Source organism: Centruroides vittatus, unplaced genomic scaffold, assembly GCF_030686945.1.
Source record: "Centruroides vittatus isolate TY-2023 unplaced genomic scaffold, ASM3068694v2 scaffold_576, whole genome shotgun sequence".
NCBI lineage: Eukaryota > Metazoa > Arthropoda > Arachnida > Scorpiones > Buthidae > Centruroides > Centruroides vittatus.
In genome coordinates, this window is record NW_027122713.1 from 2,448,121 (window position 1) to 2,469,362 (window position 21,242).

At 28.4% G+C, this 21,242-nt stretch overlaps 1 protein-coding gene across 1 annotated transcript in view; it reads right to left on the reverse strand.

Moving 5' to 3' along the window:
- Positions 1-115: 115 nt before the first annotated feature.
- LOC136989487 (uncharacterized) overlaps positions 116-21,242 on the reverse strand; it is a 34,748-nt gene continuing 13,621 nt past the window's right edge. Inside the window, exons 3-6 of the mRNA XM_067287659.1 lie at positions 16,636-16,719; positions 14,570-14,741; positions 10,219-10,251; positions 116-515 (exon numbers count right to left, since the gene is read on the reverse strand). Of these exons, the coding sequence (XP_067143760.1) occupies positions 205-515; positions 10,219-10,251; positions 14,570-14,741; positions 16,636-16,719 (600 nt within the window). The 3' untranslated portion in view covers positions 116-204. The remainder of the gene's footprint in view (positions 516-10,218; positions 10,252-14,569; positions 14,742-16,635; positions 16,720-21,242) is intronic.

Genomic DNA, 21,242 nt, shown 5'->3' on the forward strand with positions numbered 1-21,242 from the left:
AGTATGGTCTGTCTATTTGTGTGAGGTTTTAATCAATATCAAGTGTTATGCTTACCATTTTCTAAGTACCTTATTTAACCAATTGCTAATTTAATAAAAACATTCAAAAGAGCAATCCAATTATTATGATATTTTACTTTCCTTACTCTATTTAACATATCCATTATCCAGCATTACACAAGACACCTTGTTCTAAAATAAATCTTATGTTTCGGAATCTGAAGAACTATAATCTAAGCCCAGCAGATTACATTTACTTCTGGACGGGTGGGTGCCGTCCTCTGAATGCGGACAAGACTCTGTTCCGTCTGTGGACTGCAAATTTGTGTCTTCGTTGGACGGGATTACCTTGTTTGTACCATTAGATTCCGTCGTTTTAAATTCTAAAGGCCTGTCTAGACTATCCATATTGACATTTGTAAAATGGAAGTTAAAATCTTCGACTTCTACAGAACACTCTTCTAAAATTGGTGTTTTTATTTGAATAAAGGTGCTTTTGTCATGAAGGACATTACCTAAAATTTAAATAACATACAATAAATGAATGTTAAAGTTCAGAGAGAAATTAAAACAATTTAAAATTAATTCTTAAGCTTTGAAACATTTTGAACTCAACCAATAAGATAAATTGTATTTTATAACAATGATTCAAGAGTAATAAGTAGTAAACATTATTATTATTATAATTACTTCCAGATGATGACTAAACTGCAACTTATTTTGTCATAATTCAAATTTCTGTACCTAATTTTTCAGGTGAACAATTGACAATTTTCTCTCGACATGAATTAAAATAATAAGCATTTATTAAACTTCTAACTTATATTACTAAATTTTACAGAAAATTATACTTAAGGAACTAGAAAAACATTCAAATACCATTCAATTCTGGTGTAACTATAAGATATAATAATCCAAGATTTATTACTTGAAAATTGCAATGGTGATAATACAGTAATAATAAGGTGTGTGAAATTTTTCACACTATCAATTGAACAAATAAAAATCTTTAGCCAAAACTAAACTAGAGTCCCAACATTACCTGAATAAAAATGAAAATGCTTTCAGGACAAAAATGGATAGAAAAATATATGCATCCTCCACTTTTCTCCTTGTTTACTTGTTGATTCATACTTTCACCAAAATAATAATAATAATAATAATATTTAAAAAGTAACAATGAAAACTGTAATTTGCACAAATAAATAAATAAATAATAAAAACCACAAATGAAATGTGTTTATTTTTTTAACATTACGATGTTTGTGATTATGCAAGCCATAAGTATCAATGTGTTTGCAGCAACTCTGGTTCCAGCAAAATAGGTACAGACTAGTGTTTCTCATTTCCCGGTCTTTTGCTTATCCCAGGATTCCAAGATAAAAGTGAACTGTTTCCTGGGATAGAATTAATTATTTTTATCATTTGATTTCTTCACTTTTTAAAGTAATTTAATATGTTCTGCAACCTCCAAAATCATATTACTAATGCTGTATTTTAAATTCTACATATGTTAAAAATTACCTTAGAAAAAATTTATTATGTAATTCAATTTGTGAAAATTTCTAAAGTTTGCTGGAAACTGCATACAATAACAACAAAATGCTTTGAATTGAGTTGAAAATTTAAAAAAAATTAACTTAGAAGTTTGACCTAACTTAAAAAGTAATTTTTGTTTTTAAATAAAACACAATACAAAATATTATTGTAAATTTTTATAAGATTTTAAAAAGCAAAGATGGTCAATACTCCAATCACTCGATCTGGTTCTTATTTAACTTATGAAAAGCCTGCTACTAAGAATGCCCTTTCTGATTCAATTCATGTGGGTGAAATTGTCTAATGCATTTAAGAGAAGACACCTGTCACCTGTTTTTCACCTGTAGCCTGGAAGATTTCTAGTTCATTTTCAAGATTGTAGTACTTCTTTTGCTCCGTAGTATTCTTGATTTGTCTACCTTGGTTGCTCTAATAGAAACATTCAGCTTACAGCCCAATAATTCGGCAGTTCGTTTGTCTTTAATAATCAGGTTTATGAGGAAAAACTTTATGCTTGCAGACTTCGTACTCGTTTGTATCCTGGCCCAATTTGCACAACCTGGCATTATGCAGTTATTGAAGCTACTGGGCATGGTTAAAAATTAAGACAACATAAGCACAATTATTCCATATATTACAGGTTCTGACAAGTAAAGAATTTTTAGAGTCCTGCCACAAATAAGCTACATATTGATTATTGACCATTTGTGGCATGCCATAACGAGCAAAAATTTAAAAAACTAAGTTTAAAATTAAACTGTCAGAATACATTTGTATTTATGAGTTAATTATACTTTCTATTTGCAAAATTTCCTCAACCTTAACACAAAATAAGAAAAAAGTACATTTTGAAGAAATTTGCAGGATTTCCCAGGATGAGAAAAATTTCCTGGGATATTTTCGGGATTAAAAAACAGCTGGGATCCCATTTGAGAAACCCTAGTACAGACAATAGCATCATTACATATGCCATTCTTACCATAGTGAAAACAATTAAGCAATATAGTGTTTTCTACGTATAATGGAATCCTAATATTTTTCGATAAGAAGATAAAATTATTAATAATTTATAATAATCATTTTTTTTACCGTTCTAATTGCCTAAGGTTCTGGCATCTTATCTGCTTATTTTAAATATCAAGATTATAAATTTCTCAAAATTTCTTTCTTTATTTAATGTAAAAAATACTAATAAGAACACTAGAATGAACAAATAATTGTGTTAAAGAATAATAATAATAATTCCTCTGTGTCCCTAAACTGTGGTAAACAATTAACTTACTTGTTAGCACATTTTTGTGCAAATAACTTATGCCAGAGGATTATATGCACACACTACAGAAATTTATTGTAACTAAAATAAAAACCTTAGTATAACTTGTCCCACTACGTAACCTACACTTTTGGGAATAGCCATTGCAAGAGTTCATGACTGCATTTAAAATCCATATACCAGTAACTTGACCCATCACACAACCCATGGGTTATATACACTGTAATTAGAATGGGAATGGGAAAATCTCTTAGCTACTTTGTTAAAATAACAATTTCACAGCAATTCATTAAATTAGCTAGTTTCATAATATTTTAATTTTCCTATTTAATAAAAGTAATAATTTTTATATTAATCTATCATTTCTTTAATTATAAAATTAAGTTTTAAAATAACATAATGCATAATTTATATTTCTGTTTCAGCATAAAGCAGAAAAAATCATACTTCACTTACGTTTGGTTTTTTGTTACATATATCTTTTGCTTATTTCTATATTTCAATGACATCATTTCTAGCTAAATCTGGTAGAGCGGAATCTCACTTAACAAGCATAATTCGTTCCAGAATCTTACTTGTAATGCAAAACACTCGTTAAGCGAAACAATTTTTCCCATAGAAATTAATGTAAAATATGATAATGCATTCCATGCTGAAAAAATACTCAGAGAAAATTACACAATATACATTGTTAAGAAGTGTGAATCATCTTCATCTTTTCTTCTAGCATGGAATGAATCAACCTGGAATGCAAATTCAGTTTGTGGATAACAAAAAAATCACAGATAATATATCTGATGAAGACGACAAACAATATGCCAAATTCTTGGGCTATGTGAAGGCTATAATTAAATATTAGAAATTAATTAATTTGACTAGAGGTAGGCAGTTATGCTGCCATCTCATATTAAATTTAATAATATAAATAAATAAATTTTTAATTTAGACATTAAATTTGGAATTGGTCATTAAATTTAGTATGAGATAGCATGTTCATTATATAACGGGCTACGATTGTCAATGTTTATATGTAATATGTGTGAATACAAGTTTGGAAAAATGTGTGATCACAAGCGACATTAAGATGCTAGCCAAACGAGTGCTAAACACAGACCGATGAAGTATGCGCACAATCCGGAATTTCCTCTCTCCTTGTGACTCATTACGTGAAACATTGCTCATTAAGCGAATCAAATTTTTACAATTTGTTTTTGCTCATTATGAGAAATATTTATGTGAGGTGCTCATTAAGCGAGGTTCCACTGTATTTTGTATTTATGTATATTAAATTCATTTTTCTTTTTAAAAAAAATTGAAACAGATTTCTCAACACGGTTCACAGTCCTGCTCGTATGACATTACACACTTTCTTTCAAAAAATTAAATGAAACAATTGACAAATTATATCCAGGTATATTACCATAGCCCGATATAATTCAGCAATCGTTTGGCTTTAATATGTAACTATCAGGTTTGAATGTTTATATTTGTAAAAAAAAAATTAATTTCTGTCTTAGTATCATAGAATAAATTTCACAAAAAATGTTTTTATTATAGAATCTCTTTTTTTAATACAATAAGTTTAAATATTAAGCAAATATATTGTATTACAAATTATTAAATATATAAGTATTTTTTTTTAAATTTCCAATTCTATTTATTTTGAATTATAAATGCTTTAATAATAACTAATAAAATTAAACAAATTGAAAACAGAGATACGAATAAATAATTTGAGATCTTCAATAATTTCATTTTAAAAATAAACATAAAATTTATTTTTACATATATGACATTTATCATCATTCCAGAATTTTTTGAATTATATAACAAGTAAATAGACACTATTACTTAAATAGAATTTTTTGAATTATATAACATGTGCCATAAATGAAATTACTTAAAGATGGGAGAGATTATTAATAGAGTGCAATCTATATTATTGGATAATTGAAAACTATATACATAATATATAACTAAACTATTGAACTCCGAGTGATATTCGTTCCTAATTTGTTAACATACGTGCTGACTTTGTAGTAGTAGTCGATTCGAATCCCATTCTACATTAAAAGAATTAATATTTAAATTCGTTTTGGAGATCACTTAGGTCATCTTCTCTTTAGAATTTTAATAGAATTTTTTCTATTTCTAGACCAAATTTCCAAATAAATTGACTTTATAACTTATAAATAGCCAAAAGAAATCTGGCAATGTTACTTGCTTTTTTTATGATATAATCTTTCTGGTCAAATTCAACATAAATTTAAAACATAATTTCTCTAAGTTAAATTACCATACGTAATCATCAATTACAGAGGAATAACTGGAATTTCCGTAACTTTTACAGTATTGTTATTGAATTATAATTTCAATTTTTAACTGATCATTCCAATCCATTAACTCAATCAGTAAATGCACAGTTATTTTAATTAGATAGTAATTATGCAGAAAATAATTGAAGTATTAAAATGGAGTCATTTTGCTATTTCAAAATAAATAGAAATTATCAATTCTTATTCCTATCGTAAAAAGATAATTATTTTTAAAATGTTGACAAGACATCCTTACAATTTTATTTGTTCTAATTGTCAGATCAGTCGTCTGGTGTGGCATAAAATTCACATTTAAATCTATGCTTAATTCTATTTTGTATGTGTAATTTAGTCATTAATCATATAATTTAAAGACATTAAAAAGTATTTTGGCATGATAAAAAAATTTTATTTAAAATTATTTTGAAATGTATGGGAAAAAAATCACAAAAGATTTTTACAAAAAAAAAATAAATAAATATATTGTTTTATCTTGCTATTATTATTATTATTATTTCTTAATTTAGTTGTTTTTAAAAATATATTCATCTTAAACTGCAAATTCAAATTTAATTACTGGACTATTTTTTAAGAACTGATTATGTATTAATTTGGCATAAGAGATAGGCAATGTAGTAATCTTGTGATAACTTGTTAATTTTAATTAATAATCATTATGTGGATTTTCAAAATTAATCACTTCTTATTTCCTTCCATACCTAATGATCCATATTCATTTAAGCTATCAACTTTTAGAATATTAGTCAAAAAGGCTTTCACCCATTGTACTGTACAGTACATATAAGATAGACAGACTTAGAGAACTTGAATACATTGAGATTATTATCACCAACATGGATATCTCAGAAAAATAGTTCAGCCAATAGTTGATATGGAAATTCTCTTGCCCCATACAAAAGCAACTGCATCATACATTCCATGGGCATTGCAATACCCCTTTCAGGACAGTTTCCTATGGAAGCACACTTAAAAACCCATGTATAATGAAATTGCAAGAAGCAGCTTTCACGGAAACCCTTCTTTACAAAATTACCCCTGATGATAAGAACAAAGTTGGCACACTAACTGCATCAAGAGATAAAAAATCCCTCTTAGGGATGACAGATTTCAACGGGATCTGGAATTAATTAAAATTAACCTAGATGACATGGAGCTTATACATATCACCTATAACACTATGTAAATATGGAATCTAGAACTCCCTGAAGTTTTTAAATCAACAAGGAGGGGGAATAACTGCATTAATTATAAAGATGTCAAATCTGTCTCTTTAGTTTGGAAGTTATTTTACGATACCCCTTACTTTTCTTCCAAACAATGTAGTTCTTCCCTTCTTTTAAATTCTTGAACATCAGTATATCCTCCCTCCTTTTTGTCATATATATCTTTCAGTTTATTTATTATATTTTGTTTGATTATTTAGGTATTTTTATTCTTTTATGTCTTTACTTATTCTTTTTCTTTAGTATTGTATATTAATAAATATTATTTAAATATTTAATTTAATTACATTCATTTTTAGAAATGTTCCATTGTCAAATATGCATTGAAAGAGACATTCTCTTCTTTAAATATACACGTTCTATTGGAGAATGTTCAATTTTTGAGACCAAAAACATTTTGATTTTGCTGAAAAAGAAAAATGTTTGTGTGTGATTTAGATTGCTAACCTTATTAGGGAAAAGAATTTAGCAAAAGAAAAACCCATAATCATAATCTATCAACTTATAATGCAATAATTTAATTCTTGCATTGCTGACCAGCCAAAGACATATTTGGTCAGCTTTACAATCAGCTTTTCTACTTATTAGCAACATCATACTAATTTACATAACCTTATCTATAATTTTCAAAACAATTTACTTAATATGTTCATACTATTAAGATTAAAACATCTTTATGGAATGCAATCTCAGTAACTACAACGTAGTGATGCAAACAAGCCAGAAACTGAGAAGCATCAAGATACTCATAGCCATTGAGATTAAACAAATTAACCTACATAACTTATCTTTTTCTTTCTCAGTTATCTAACATGAGTGAGTAAATATAACTATATATTATTTAATTTGTGAATTTTTAATAATTCTTTAAATATTACATTTCAATAACTAAATTTATCAATCTTGCTAACAACTGTAATAATTAAGATAGTTTATTAAGACAATTTTAGTAGATAATGAAATAAGCAAAAATATTGTGTGTTCCTTAAAAAGCAATCTTAACACTTAATTCTTTGTCCTTATCCTTTTGATAATGAAACGTTCTTAATATATAAATTGCAAATTGCTTTGGATGCAATTTAGGATCAAGATTTAAACAAATTTTAAATTTGAATTTAATATGATTAAACAGTAATAACCATATAAAAATTTTTGGAGTCAATTTAATCTCTCTTTTTATATCCAACCACAGACAGATGGTTTACAACACAAAGACAAAACATAAATCATCTTTAAAATGACCGAGGAGGTAATATAAAAAAAACATGTACAGGAACACACTTGACACCAACCTTTTTCTATAGGATCTGACATTAAATAAACGCATCACTAAAAAGTGTTTCACTATCACAATACAAAAAGTTTTTCTATGGTCATTACTATTTAATAATGTTAATAATCCTGGAACAAATATATTTGAATTTAATAATTTAATTACAGTTAAGATAACAGATTATTTATAGTTATAGGTTCAGTAAAAAAATAAGTAAAACCTGCAATTAAAACAACACTAACTTTACTGTGTATTTTCTAAATATTTAGTTTCTTTTGTAATTTTGAAAATTTTTATCTCAAATGTTATCTTAAACTGTACAGGTAAAATATCATATGCTACTAAATTAATTAAGCCTTAATCATGAATATTAATCAGACAAATTTGGAAATGATCCAACATTAAAATGAGGAAGAAAACTGTTATTAAAACAGTTTTAATATCAGTTTTCTTCATGTATTCTAATAACTGATTTTAAATTATTTGGTAGAATCAAAGAATCACTGGCACTCTTCCAACAAAAATAAAAAAATTATAATAATAATAACTTCCACTAATAGTAACTATTTTAAATATTAATTTTTACATTATATTTTAGAAGGTTGTCTTTTCTAGATAAAATTTGATAATTTTGCAAAAAGTTACAATATATCTAAAATCTTGTGTGTTAAATTTATTTTATGAATTAAAAATATACAAACATTACAAATTAGTTTTAAAATAAATAATGTTTATTTGTAAAAATATCTATTGACAGTCAGTCAAGAGGTTATATATACAGATGTCCAATAAGTCTGGAATTGTAGGAATTACATTGATATTTGTTTATTCTTTTATAGGTAAAGCACGGTGCTAGGTAAGGAGGAACAAATTCAAGTAATTTTGAAGTTAGGGACCCACAGTTTGCATGAAATTGTTAGTTTAACAGGCTACATCCAGACTTCTCAACACTCACACATAGTAGTTTGAATGTAGCCTATTACAGTAATTACTTGAACAACTTATTGCTGATGGTGGATCCCCACCACCAAAATAATATGAATTCATTCCTCCTTACTTATAAAAGTATTAAAAAAAAAAAAAAATGAACATATATACTATGGTTCCAGACTTAGGACATATTCTATATAGAAAGATTAGTTATATTGAATTAAATTAAATTTAAAATCCTAATAAAAATAATGCTTGTAATAAGATATCTTTTATAAGCAAGTGTAATTGTTACATTACAATACATAAAATCATGATTAAGTGTTGTTTTATTGTAATGGGAATCAAATTTGTTTTGTTGGAGGTGGATGTGCATTGCCTTAAATGTAGAATAAAGTGTAAAGTACAAAAGAATGCTTTTCTTTTAGTTATTTATGACTGCAGAATCAAGATCCATTTTATGAAATTTTCATAGTCCCAAAAATGTTAGTTTAATTTTTTTACATGGATATTGCTTTAACAAAATTTTTATATTTTTGTTTTATTGTTTTATAATAATAATTTATTTTTTAGTTTAATTTCTTAGTATAATTGCATGTAATATTGAATGTTTTTACGTGGTACGATCCAAAAGTTTGGGGACTGCAGTAATCTATGACAACAAAAGCATGTATTTAAAGTTACAGCGTATGAAATGGATTCTACCAAACCACCTCTACCTGTTCAGGTTAATTTCACCCATGTCATGTGATTAAACCGTGAGCGCTGCTGTTTTTTTTTTCTGGAGATAGTTACTTTTGTTCTGCGACGTAATAAAAGTGGAGTTTCAAGAACAACCTCCAACATTAAATTTCGTCAGCGTTTAGGTAAAACACCTATGGAGACTTTAAAATTGCTAAGAAAGGTGTACAGTGGTTCTACCATGACAAAGTCAAAATGTTGGAGGTTGTTCTTGAAACTCCACTTTTATTACGTCGCAGAACAAAAGTAACTATCTCCAGAAAAAAAAAACAGCAGCGCTTGTGGTTTAATCACATGACATGGGTGAAATTAACCTGAACACGTAGAGGTGGTTTGGTAAAATCCATTTCATATACTGTAACTTCAAATACATGCTTTTGTTGTCATAGATTACTGCAGTCCCCGAACTTTTGGATCGTACTATGTATAAGCAAACCATATAAAAATAACTACAGCATACTAATGAATGTTTTTCTAATATAACTTATGGCAGAAATCTTTTAATCCAGCAAATTTACAGCAACAGCACAACTATTTCTTTAACTAACAACTACTCTCAGGTTCTAGATTAAGATTATATTTAAAATATTGTAAAATCTGATTCATACAGTACATTTTGCTTTTCATTTTTGAATGTTTTTTAAACTTTTAATTTAATAATACTCATTTTAAATAAAATAATTAAGAAACAAGACTATGTAAAAATCAAATTAATGAAATAAATGCTAACCTGCAAATCTTTTATATTTGAAAGCAATTGATTCTATTGCAAGATCTGTTGTATATACTTATCTGAATATTTTGTAATGTTTGGAATTAGACACACTTTCATCTATTTAAATATGTGACAATGGAGACAACTACTTCTAATATAAAAGGAGTTTTAGATAAAATTAAGCCTACCTTTTGAAGTTTCTTGATTTAAGTCTTGAGATTCTGAAAAAAAATATCATGAGATTTAAGATTATTCTCAAATTTCTTATACCTGCAATTATAAGTTGAAAGACCTAAATAGATTAGAAAAGTCAATTAATCAAGTTTTAATTTTTAATTGTGAGATATTCCAACTTCAAATAAGAAATTGGGTATCTTCAGCAATAATAAAATAACTATAAATAATAATAATAAAATAACTATCTTAAATAATTTGAATAATTAATCCTTAATCAATTCTAGTATAAAAGCCAAAAGAAAATATACTCAATATTATTGCCATTTTCTGAGGAGCAAATATAATAAGATTCCTTTCTTAACAAGTATAGTATCAAATCATAGTTTCTTTTATTATAAATATTATCTTTTAACTCATAAAAGAATATAATTCATTTTTAATAATAATTGTAGCATTCCAATTTTAACTGTAAAGCAGTCACATCATATGTACTTAAATCTTATATATTAGGATGCTTTTAATTACAGTGACCTTACTCACTACTGACTATCTAGAGATATATTTACTAGTCCAAATCTGGTACGGTGACATTTTGGGACTTAGAAGACATTTTCATAAAAATTGGTACTAAAACTCACCACTGTGACACTTTTGGCACTGCAAGCAACAAATGTTTTTAATTTATTTGTATAAGATACTGTATTTACTCGAATATAAGATGACCTCGCATACAGGACGAGGCATGACTTTAAAGATCAAAATAAAGAAAATTAAACAAAATAAAATTAGAATTGTATTAATAAAACTAATCACAAGTAAAACATCAAATGAACATAAATGTACACATTGTCCCGCAAAAATTACCAGCATTTTAAACTTTAAGGAAAAATCTTTAAAATCAACAATGTAATTTGCTCATGTAAAACTGGACAATTGGGAACCTTTTTTTGCCAATTCTCAACAGTCGAATCCACTCTCCGTCGATTATACACAGTGCGGCAATTAAATTCCGGGACTGAAGCTATATCTCAGCAACCAGTAGCAACATCTGTTTAAATTTTATGTCATATGAAGTTTGGACATATATGAACATAACCTAAAACTTTTATTTAAATCGGTTGACATTTATCATTGTTTTTGATATTTTCTTTATCAGTTTATTTTGTTACATGTCGGAAAACAATAATGGAACAACGTGCTGTTATTAAATTTCACGCTAAACTTGGCAGAAGTGCCACAGAAACGTTCAAAATGATGCAAAAAGTGTATGGAAGTGAGTGTTTATCACGGTTAAAGACTTTTGAGTGGCACAAGCAATTTTTGGAAGGCAAATAATCACTGGAGGACGACAAACGTGTGGGAAGGCCAATAACAATTCGAACAGCAGATTCGATTCAAAAAGTGCAAGAATTTGTATCCAACGATTGCAATGCAACACTGAGAATGATGGAACAGGCATTAAACATTAACAAAGAGACAATACGACAAATTCTTAAAGAAGATCTGGGCAAAACAAAGGTCTGTGCTAAATTTGTTCCGCACACACTAACCAAAGAGCAAAAATTGATGAGACTAGAACATGCCAGAGAGATTGTACGAGCAGCGAATAACAGCTCAACCTTCCTCAAATCAATTGTTACTGATGACGAGACCTGGTGTTTTCAATATGACCCACAAACAAAACGTCAAAGAGCCGAATGGAAGTCAAAATCATCACTTCAAGCCAAGAAAACACGAAAAGTTCCATCAAAAATCAAGACGATGTTCATTGTTTTCTTCGATAGCAAAGGCATCATCCACCGTGAGTTCGTCCCACAGGGTCAAACAGTTACTGTTGCTTTCTACTTGGGAGTTTTACAACGATTAATGAGAAGAATTCGTCGAATTCGACCAGAATATCGCAATTCTGATGACTGGTGTTTGTTACACGATTGTGCACCGAGTCACACATCATTGATTGTTCATCAATTTTTGGCATGAAATCAAGTCTGTGTGTTGAATCATTCGCCGTATTCCCCTGATTTAGCACCATGTGACTTCTCTTTATTTCCAAAAATGAAAATGAAGTTGAAAGGATGCATTTTTAATGATATTGAAACCATCCAAAGAGAGTCTATGCGCATATTAGAGGCAATACCGAAAATTGAGCTTGAGCAGGCATTTGAATCACTATTGAATCGCTGTAAAAAGTGTATTGAAGCAGGAGGAGAGTATTTTGAATAATTTAATAAAAGGATTTGAATAAAATTGTTTTTTTTCATTTTTATAGATCCAGTCCCGGAATATAATTGCCGCACTGTGTACTTATGAGTTTCTTCGAATTCTGATTTCCGAATAATTATCTGTTTTCACGTGGGAATGGATTAAAACTTATATCGTGCTCCCATGTGATTTTGGAATTTCAATCTGGAATTCAATTCAAAAGCTTTGCTTTTCTTATTGCTATTCATCTTTATTCCTGACAATATACAAGAAGGATTCAAGCGACCCAGATAAAATACTTGTTTTTAAATACAAGAGGGTAAGCATCCAGTAAAAAATGCAAATACACAGTTCACAAAAATTATTTGCATAAACGCAAAGAATCTTTCCCTCGCATGTATAGGATGACCTAGGATTTTGAAGCTGTGATAAATGAATAAAAACCTTGTCTTATATGCAAGTAAATACGGTACTCATGCTATACAGACATCTTAGCAATGCATGGAATACTGCTCAATGTGATCCCCATTCTGAAGATGTAACACCTAACAGCAGTGAATAGTGTGCTCGGTGGCTAATTATAATTAATCCCGTGATGCTTCTCGCATGTGGTGTGTGATACTGTCTTTAAAGGTTGCCAAATTTCCAATATGCTCTCAATAAAGCACATTTTTTAAGTGTCCCTAATCCAAAAATCACATGTATTAAGATTTGGAGAATGAATTAGCCAGATGATAGGAAATGCACAATGAAAATGTTGTTAGTGAAATGTCACAGAAACTTTTGTACACAGCATCTGATTTGCAGAGCTGTTCCATCTTGCATAAAAGTGGTTGACACAAGGCACTGTTGCTACTACAGTTGGGTTGTGTTCAGTATTGAGCATCTTAGTATCTCTGGGCTATTATAGAGCATGTCATAGACCCATCAGAACTAGCTTCTTTGAACAAGGAATGTCCAAGGATAAATATGTCTGTAAATGCACACTAGAGTGTGCTTCATTTGTCTAACCCTATAATCTGCTAGAAAACTTGATAGTTTTCTATGACCCAAATGTGACAATTATGAATGTTTACTGTTCCAGTGAAGTGAAAATGTATCTCACTGTTACATAGGATTTCTCATGGTAACAATATATCCATTTCGGCAAGGAAAGTCAATGCAAAGGTTGGTTGGGTTTCCCCTTTGGCAATAAACAATTGTCAATAGAGATAGCCAACTAACTTATATATTGTAGTTAATCTTATACACATAACAATGCACCACTAAATTTCTCAGTACCTGCTGTCTTGTGCAATAGGATACACTCAACTGCCCTTATACTACTCATTGACTGTTTTTAAACAGTTGTGGTAGTATCTGTAATGACTTGTGAAGCAATATTGAGTTTGTGCCCTTGACAGGTTCAACTTGTACATCCAGTTTCCTCAAATCAAGTAATCATTTTCCTGAGAGAATGTGGAGTTAATCATTCTCAGCATAAATTGTTATAATATCAAAATTCCTAAAGTGTAGTCACAAAAAATTATTATTAATACCATCAGTTATAATTTTTTTATTACTTTTGTAGAATGCAAATATCAATTATCATTAGTCTGTTTATTGGCTAAGACGGAAAGTGTTGAAATTACAGCAACATTATAACAAATCAACTTCCAAAATATTAGAACAGAAATAAAAAAGCAAATAATATAAATAATTAAACAGCTTAACAAATTTTATTTATAATTATATCTCACAACATAGAAATGTAGTATCTCTCTTTATCAAGTCCAAAAGCTTTCTCATAACTTTTTAATATATCAATTCTTTGGCAATATTGTTTTCAATTATTAAATTAAAATATCATTTATTGATTTTATTTTTTGTTATATTTAAATTATCTGTAAATATTAATCACATTTTATCTCTGTTTAGCTAGTCAATAGAAGTCATTTTATCATATATTTTATCTTCATTTAGCAAAAATGTTTGTATTAAACAAACAGATCAATATTTGCAAAGTGAAATAAGTATGAAAATCTATTAATAATAACTAAAAATAGTGATGTAAATAGGATGCAATGATTTTAAAAATCCAATAAAAGACACTATTTATTTTTATTATTTAAGGATAAGTCAATAAACGTTGATAACATTTACAGATTTAAAAATAGTTACCATCCTCTTTTGTATCCGTTTTATTGCTTTTATACGGTCTGTTTGTCCAAGGAATGCAATTCATTTCAGGATTTAATCGCTTCGATTTGCGCACAAATGACTTGAATTCACGTTCTAATTGAAGAATGTTACTTTGAATCTCAGAAATTTTTTTCTCGGAATAACACGTAACCTAAGCAAATAAAATATTTTATTTTTGTTATCTTAAATATCAAAAAACATTTGTTTTACAAATTTAATATTTATACATTTTGAAACATTTCTAAAAACTTAAAACATGATTGAGTCATTTTTGTACTATACTTTAGATGTAAATTAAAAATTTGAAACAAAATTTAAACAGACATAAATTTCAAATTTTAATGTAACTATTACAGAGTCAATTTCACATTTCAAAATATCTGTTTTCGAAATCTCAGAAGTCTCAAAAGATGACAACTAAATTCATAATTGAACTCTTTCACATATGTTAAACAGATAAATCTTAGTTTATTTGCTTTGTTGTTTACAACTTTAAAAATTTAAATTTTAAATTCTGAAAGACAAAGAAAATTAATGTAATAATATTCTTGGAATAATAACATTTTTTATTACTGAAAAAGTTCTTGAATATTTTGCTTTAAGTAATCATAATCATCAAATGATCTCATCATCTTCATAAATTTTTTTATATTAAACATATTTCATTATATTACATTTTTTATATAAAGCATTTTAAATAATGTTTCATGAATACACAGTTTAACAAAAGATATAGTCAAACAGTTAATTTGGCTCAAACTTGGCTAATTAATCACACAGATATAACACACACAAATTATAATACATATGAATAATTAATTAGCCAAGTTCAAGCCTGACAGTTCAGGCTTGGTTTTATACGTATAGTATTCAGCTTAAATATATATACAAACAACTTTTACTGGTATTAATAACAACAAAAATATAGACGTTCTTCAAGACTCAAAGTATATTCTATATTTTATACAAATTAAAACATTAAAAATGTGATATAATTTTAACATAACTTTCTCAATGGATTGAATGATTTGTGATTACAACACACAAGTCTTTTAAAGCTATATGCAGGCCACAATTTCATCCTTTGTAAGTAAATCTGAGCTGCAATAGGATCAGCTATCAAGGGGTGAGAATAAAATTCCAATTCATTTATAATAACCATGATAAACTATAAGATGGCTTCAAATTCGGATTGCTGTAACAGTAATTTATTATCAAGAAAAGAGTCAGCACAGTCATCTATCTGACAATTATCTCAATAACAAATTTAAAATATTTTTATTTCAATATAGCACTAATCATGTTCAAGTATTTGTAATCATATTTTAGTCAAAATACCAACTTCTTCATATAGATTATATCTTACAAAGAATATAACAAATCAATAATTAAAATTATTTCATTGCACTTTTTAAATTAATTACCAGTACAGTAGAGCATCGATTATCCGACCCCTGATCAACCGTCACATCGGTTATCCGACCGCGTTCTAGTCGGCAAATTCAATTGTCCGCTAGTGATGTGGCACTACAATATTTGGCTATGCCTTGGCTACTTTTAATATTATTTTTGTTAAATTTTTGCATGTTTTAGCTGGCAACACTGGCTCAACCATAAAAGGGAGGCCAGTATTTAAACGGGATTTAATTTTCTACCTTTTTCTTTATTTTTGTATTTATTTTGTGCAAAATAAAGAAATAATTTTTAACGATACAATAGCGACAATTATTATTTAAAAAAAATTTTGTTAGGCTTAACATCGATGAAAATTCAATGCGAAGTAGGTTAATAGCAATATACTAATATACTAATTACATGGGATATACTAATAATGTATTTTTTTTATACTTTTTGGTTATCCGTTTTTTCAGTTATCCGACCAACCCCAGTCCCCAATTGAGTCGGATAATCGATGCTCTACTGTATTTAATTTGAAATTATCATCATTATAATTTTTAATAAATCATCTAATTAAATTCCTATTTAAAGTTTTTTAAACACTATTTTAATTTTGTTTGAAAGATTTTATAATAAAATTAACTTACTTCAGATTGCTTTAGGTTAAAATCTAAATCTCGCTTTATGCTTGGCAGCCATTCTTTAATCTCTTCAACAGAGTTTAAATTGTCCTATATTAAAAAAAATTTAACCAATATTAATTTTAATGTATATCTTTATAAAAATAATACATTTCAATTATATCAACTGAAATAATTTAAAATTTTATTAGAAGATCTCAAAAAATTTCAAATTCAGTAGAAATGTCTCATAAAATGAGACATTTCTACTGAATTTTTATCCTAATTTTTGAGTTAAAAGTTGAAAATGCAAACATTATAATTTCTGTTATTAAAATATAAACTAGAATGAAATTATTATTTTCTTTTAGAAAATGACATGTTTTAAACTTATCTTTTCTTCTACATTATAACATTTACAGGGTAATGATACTGTAATTAAATAGTAGAGGTTCAGAGCTTTCTGAAGGAAGAACTATTGAGCAAATCTCAATTAAATTTGTGCACACATACCGTCTTGTGTACGCAGTGTCAATTTTTGGGAAAATATTAATTTCATAATTCAAGCCACTAGAGTGAAATTTGGCACTGCTGTCTCCATATGCAAATTACACATGTTTTCTAACAAATTGTTTCAAACAAAGTGCAATAATTTTATTTCAATTACAGATGTGGTGTGTACAAGTGATGACTAGAAGAGTTTAACAAATAACACATGATCGAGGAGAGCAAGTACCATGACCATTCACTTGTCAAAGAACTGAAAAGAATGTTTTATGACTTACTAATTTGTTAGAAAACATATAATAAGCATAAAAAATAATCTTATCTTTACACCATTTATATATTCTATTTTTATAATATATAAATATATTGTAGTACTGTGGTCTACAGGAGTATACAGTTTGAAGATGGGGTAAGATGATAGTGAAGGACTGTACGGAAATAAAATAGACACAAACACGATAATCCGGAAAAAAAAGTATTTCTGAGGCTCCTTTACACGTTTTACACAGTTGACAGGGTGATCGATTCTCCCCCCCTTTTTTTCGGAACAAACAGACCTCCTATACACAGCCCCTATCTACACAATTAACACTAACCTTACCTGACACGACAATAATCATGAACGTGTGGAATCGAAATTAATACAATAATTTATAGAACGACAATTAGATGATCTCTTGGTGAACTTATGGTCACAGTTATATCAAAATCTTCTCATAACTGGCACTATAATTCAGTTCAGATCTTCCTTTTGGACAGCACAATAGCTTCGCTGTCCTGTTCGAAGCGTAAAGAATACCAAAAATGACAATAGGAAGGGTGGCTTCTAACTCTCCTAATCTTCCTTTACTCCAACCCTGGTACACAACGAAAAGCAGAGCTCAAGATCTGCAAGATGAAAAAGGTGCCCCTCACACGTGGTTGCAACATTTATATATTTCCCACCATTGATGTCACGTGGTGACATACATCAGCAAGAAAAGGAGCCAATCACAGGCTTGCACCACCACACCATAAGATGTGATACATAACGAACAAATATATGCACGACAAACCGATATGTGACAACGGAATATAATTATATACATCGACAATATTAACAACAATTAGTGATAATCACTACAATATCAGGTCTATTAATAGGTTGAAAACATTTTTATATTCATTAAAATTATTTGCTGGTGTGAAGATAAGATTAATTTTTTTATGTCATTCTTAAAATCCAGCTTTTGTGAGTAGTTTCTTGTTTATGAAATATGCACATTAAGGAGGCACGTAAACAACTGAATTTTGAAGTCAAATATATTTTTCCTGAAAATTGAAACCACATACTTGGAATAGTATGTGTACCAAATATAATTGATATTTGACCAATAGTTCTTAATACAGAGAGTTTTGAACAACCATTCTTTATTTATGATCACCCTATACATATAAGATCATTGGGAATATAGTATTAACATAAATTAAATAATATTCATTGGGTGACAGCACAAAAGGAAGAAAGCAGTGGCTCTGCAGTGAGTGAAAACGGAGTGCCTGATGAGTAGAAAAGATAAGTATAGAGAGCATGTTGATTTGAAACTGGGGAAAACAGATGAGAAGTTGAGTGATATGGAGTTTTGGAAGCATTTCCAATCTTGTGTGGTAGAAGAAGCAAAAAGGTAAGTGGTTTAATAGGGGTGAGCCTGTAATGGTATGTGGAGGAATGACATTTGAGTAAGCAGTGATAGAGAAAAAGGCTGCATACATGGGCATAACGAGTGAGAATGAGTACAAAGTGAATAAATGAGACACTGCATGAATGATTAAGAAAAGCACAAATGAAGAATGGTCAGAGTGTTTGCAAAGGGTATTTAAGGAAAATAGAAAGCTGTCCTGGAAATGAAGTATATACATGGCAACAGAAAGAAAAGTATACTTTGTGTATGAAGTGCAAATGGTGAATTGTTATGGGATGAATCTGAGGTAATAGGTGACATGAATTTTGAGACCCTGTTAAGAGGCAGTGGAAACAGCATGAATAGACAAACAGTTGCAGAAACAAGTACCATACAGAACAAATACACCTTATTTTGTATATCCACTTAAAACCAACAACAAGAAATTTTTCTTACTGGTCTGACCTCCAAATATTTATACAGAGAATGTGCATATAATGTCTACTTGGACCTTGTTTATTAATAGGATTTATTATACTGGTGAAGTTTCTGATTAGCAAAAAGAGATCTTACCCAAAAGCCAAAACAAAAATCTTTATTTTCACCTAGAAATAAAGATATTTTGTTTTGACTTTCAGATGTTTCAATAGGATATCTGCCAAATTTTTCATTAATTTTATATTAATATAATATCAATCATACACATTAATTCTGATCATATAAATCTCCTCATAAACAGAAAAAGGACTTAGAATTAATAGCATTCTGCACATCATAAGTATTAAATGAAGTAAATGTATTAACAAAACAGAAATTAAATAATGTATAATTATCATAATAATCAACAAATGCGCTTGCAATTTCACTCAATTCTATATTTTGGTTATTATCTACTAAAATTTTGTTTCAGCATTTTTTCTTTTAATAACATTTATTAGTAAATTATGTAATTCCCCATAAAGTAGTACATTGAAAATCTTTGAAAATTGATTAATAATTATAAGATCTCTAATCATAAACCAAAGGACACTTGATTTTCAAAGTTAAGTTTCTAATTTTGGATTTAATCCTCTCTCCTTGCCACCAGATGTTTATTTAGACTGATATTCCTAAATAATTTTCTTTTTTTATTCATTTTTTTAGTATTAGTTGAAATAACGTTTTAACCTATATTATTTCAACTAATAGACACTGATATTTCTAAATTTCTTTTATAAAAACTTCTGGCATATTTATGGAAGTCAAACTCCATATGGTAATGGAAACATATGAGAATGTATGTTTTGTGCACGTACATATTTGGCAACATCTACCAAAAATCTGTTTTAATGGATCACTGGCTATGAATCCAAATACAGCATCACAGCATATACAGTATCCATGGTGCAGCATGGCCTCTTACACTGTATAATATGGTATCAATTTTTTGAGTCATAGAGCTTTCATAGAGTCCATAGCAATCTGTGTGATGAAGGCTTAAGTCAGTTAAATTTCTCAAATAGCAGCCATAATACAATTGTGTAAAAAAAGAACGAAACTTGGCATCAAATCTAAATAAAAAACTCAAATTACTTGTTAAGAAACCCAAAAATAAGAACTTATCAAGAATGTTTTCTGCCTACTGTTCAGCCAGCTATTTCAATGAAGAACAGCCTTACTGCTCTTCACTTTAGTTAGGTATAGTTAGATGAAGCTGGCTGAACATAGACAGAAAACATTCTTAATATAGCCTTATTTTTGCTTCTTAACAAGCAGTTTGAGTTTTCTTTTTTTATTTAAGACATTTATTCACATTTAGGAAAGAAATGTATCATCATTCTAAATTTTTTCTGTCGAATAAATAATGCAAACAGACTACATTAGCTACAGATTTACATGATTTTTGCTAACATATAATTTTAAGATATAAAATGAGAAATTTAAATAATTAAATAATTTTGAATATATATATAAAAACTTAGAGCAAGCCTGAAAAATATATTTGACAGCAAAATTAAGGTTTAATAAGGTTTAAGCCATACAGGTTAAATTTCATTGTAATGACAAACAATATTGCAGTTTCTAAAAGACTCCTATAATAATTCACTGCAATTTCCCAATATAAAAATATATATTTGTACTATAATTGTGGACAATAGCAAGCATCATGTGTGTAGTATTATAAGCAACATATATGTGTACTATTATTAAGAACTCTTAATTTTAATGCATTTTTTTTGAAAGATTATTTCTAATAAAAAGTGTTACACATGAAATTGTATGAAATGCCATACTATATTCAAAAATCCAAAAATAAACTGTTAAGTTAAAGAAATCAAAATCTTTATTGTAAAAGTAATATTTTGGACTTTTTTAGTTCAGCATCAGTTCCCCATGTAGAACTTGGATACAATTCAAAAACTAGAATATAAAATTACCCAAGATTAATTTTAGTAGCTGTCAAAATTTGAATTGAGAATGAGCCAA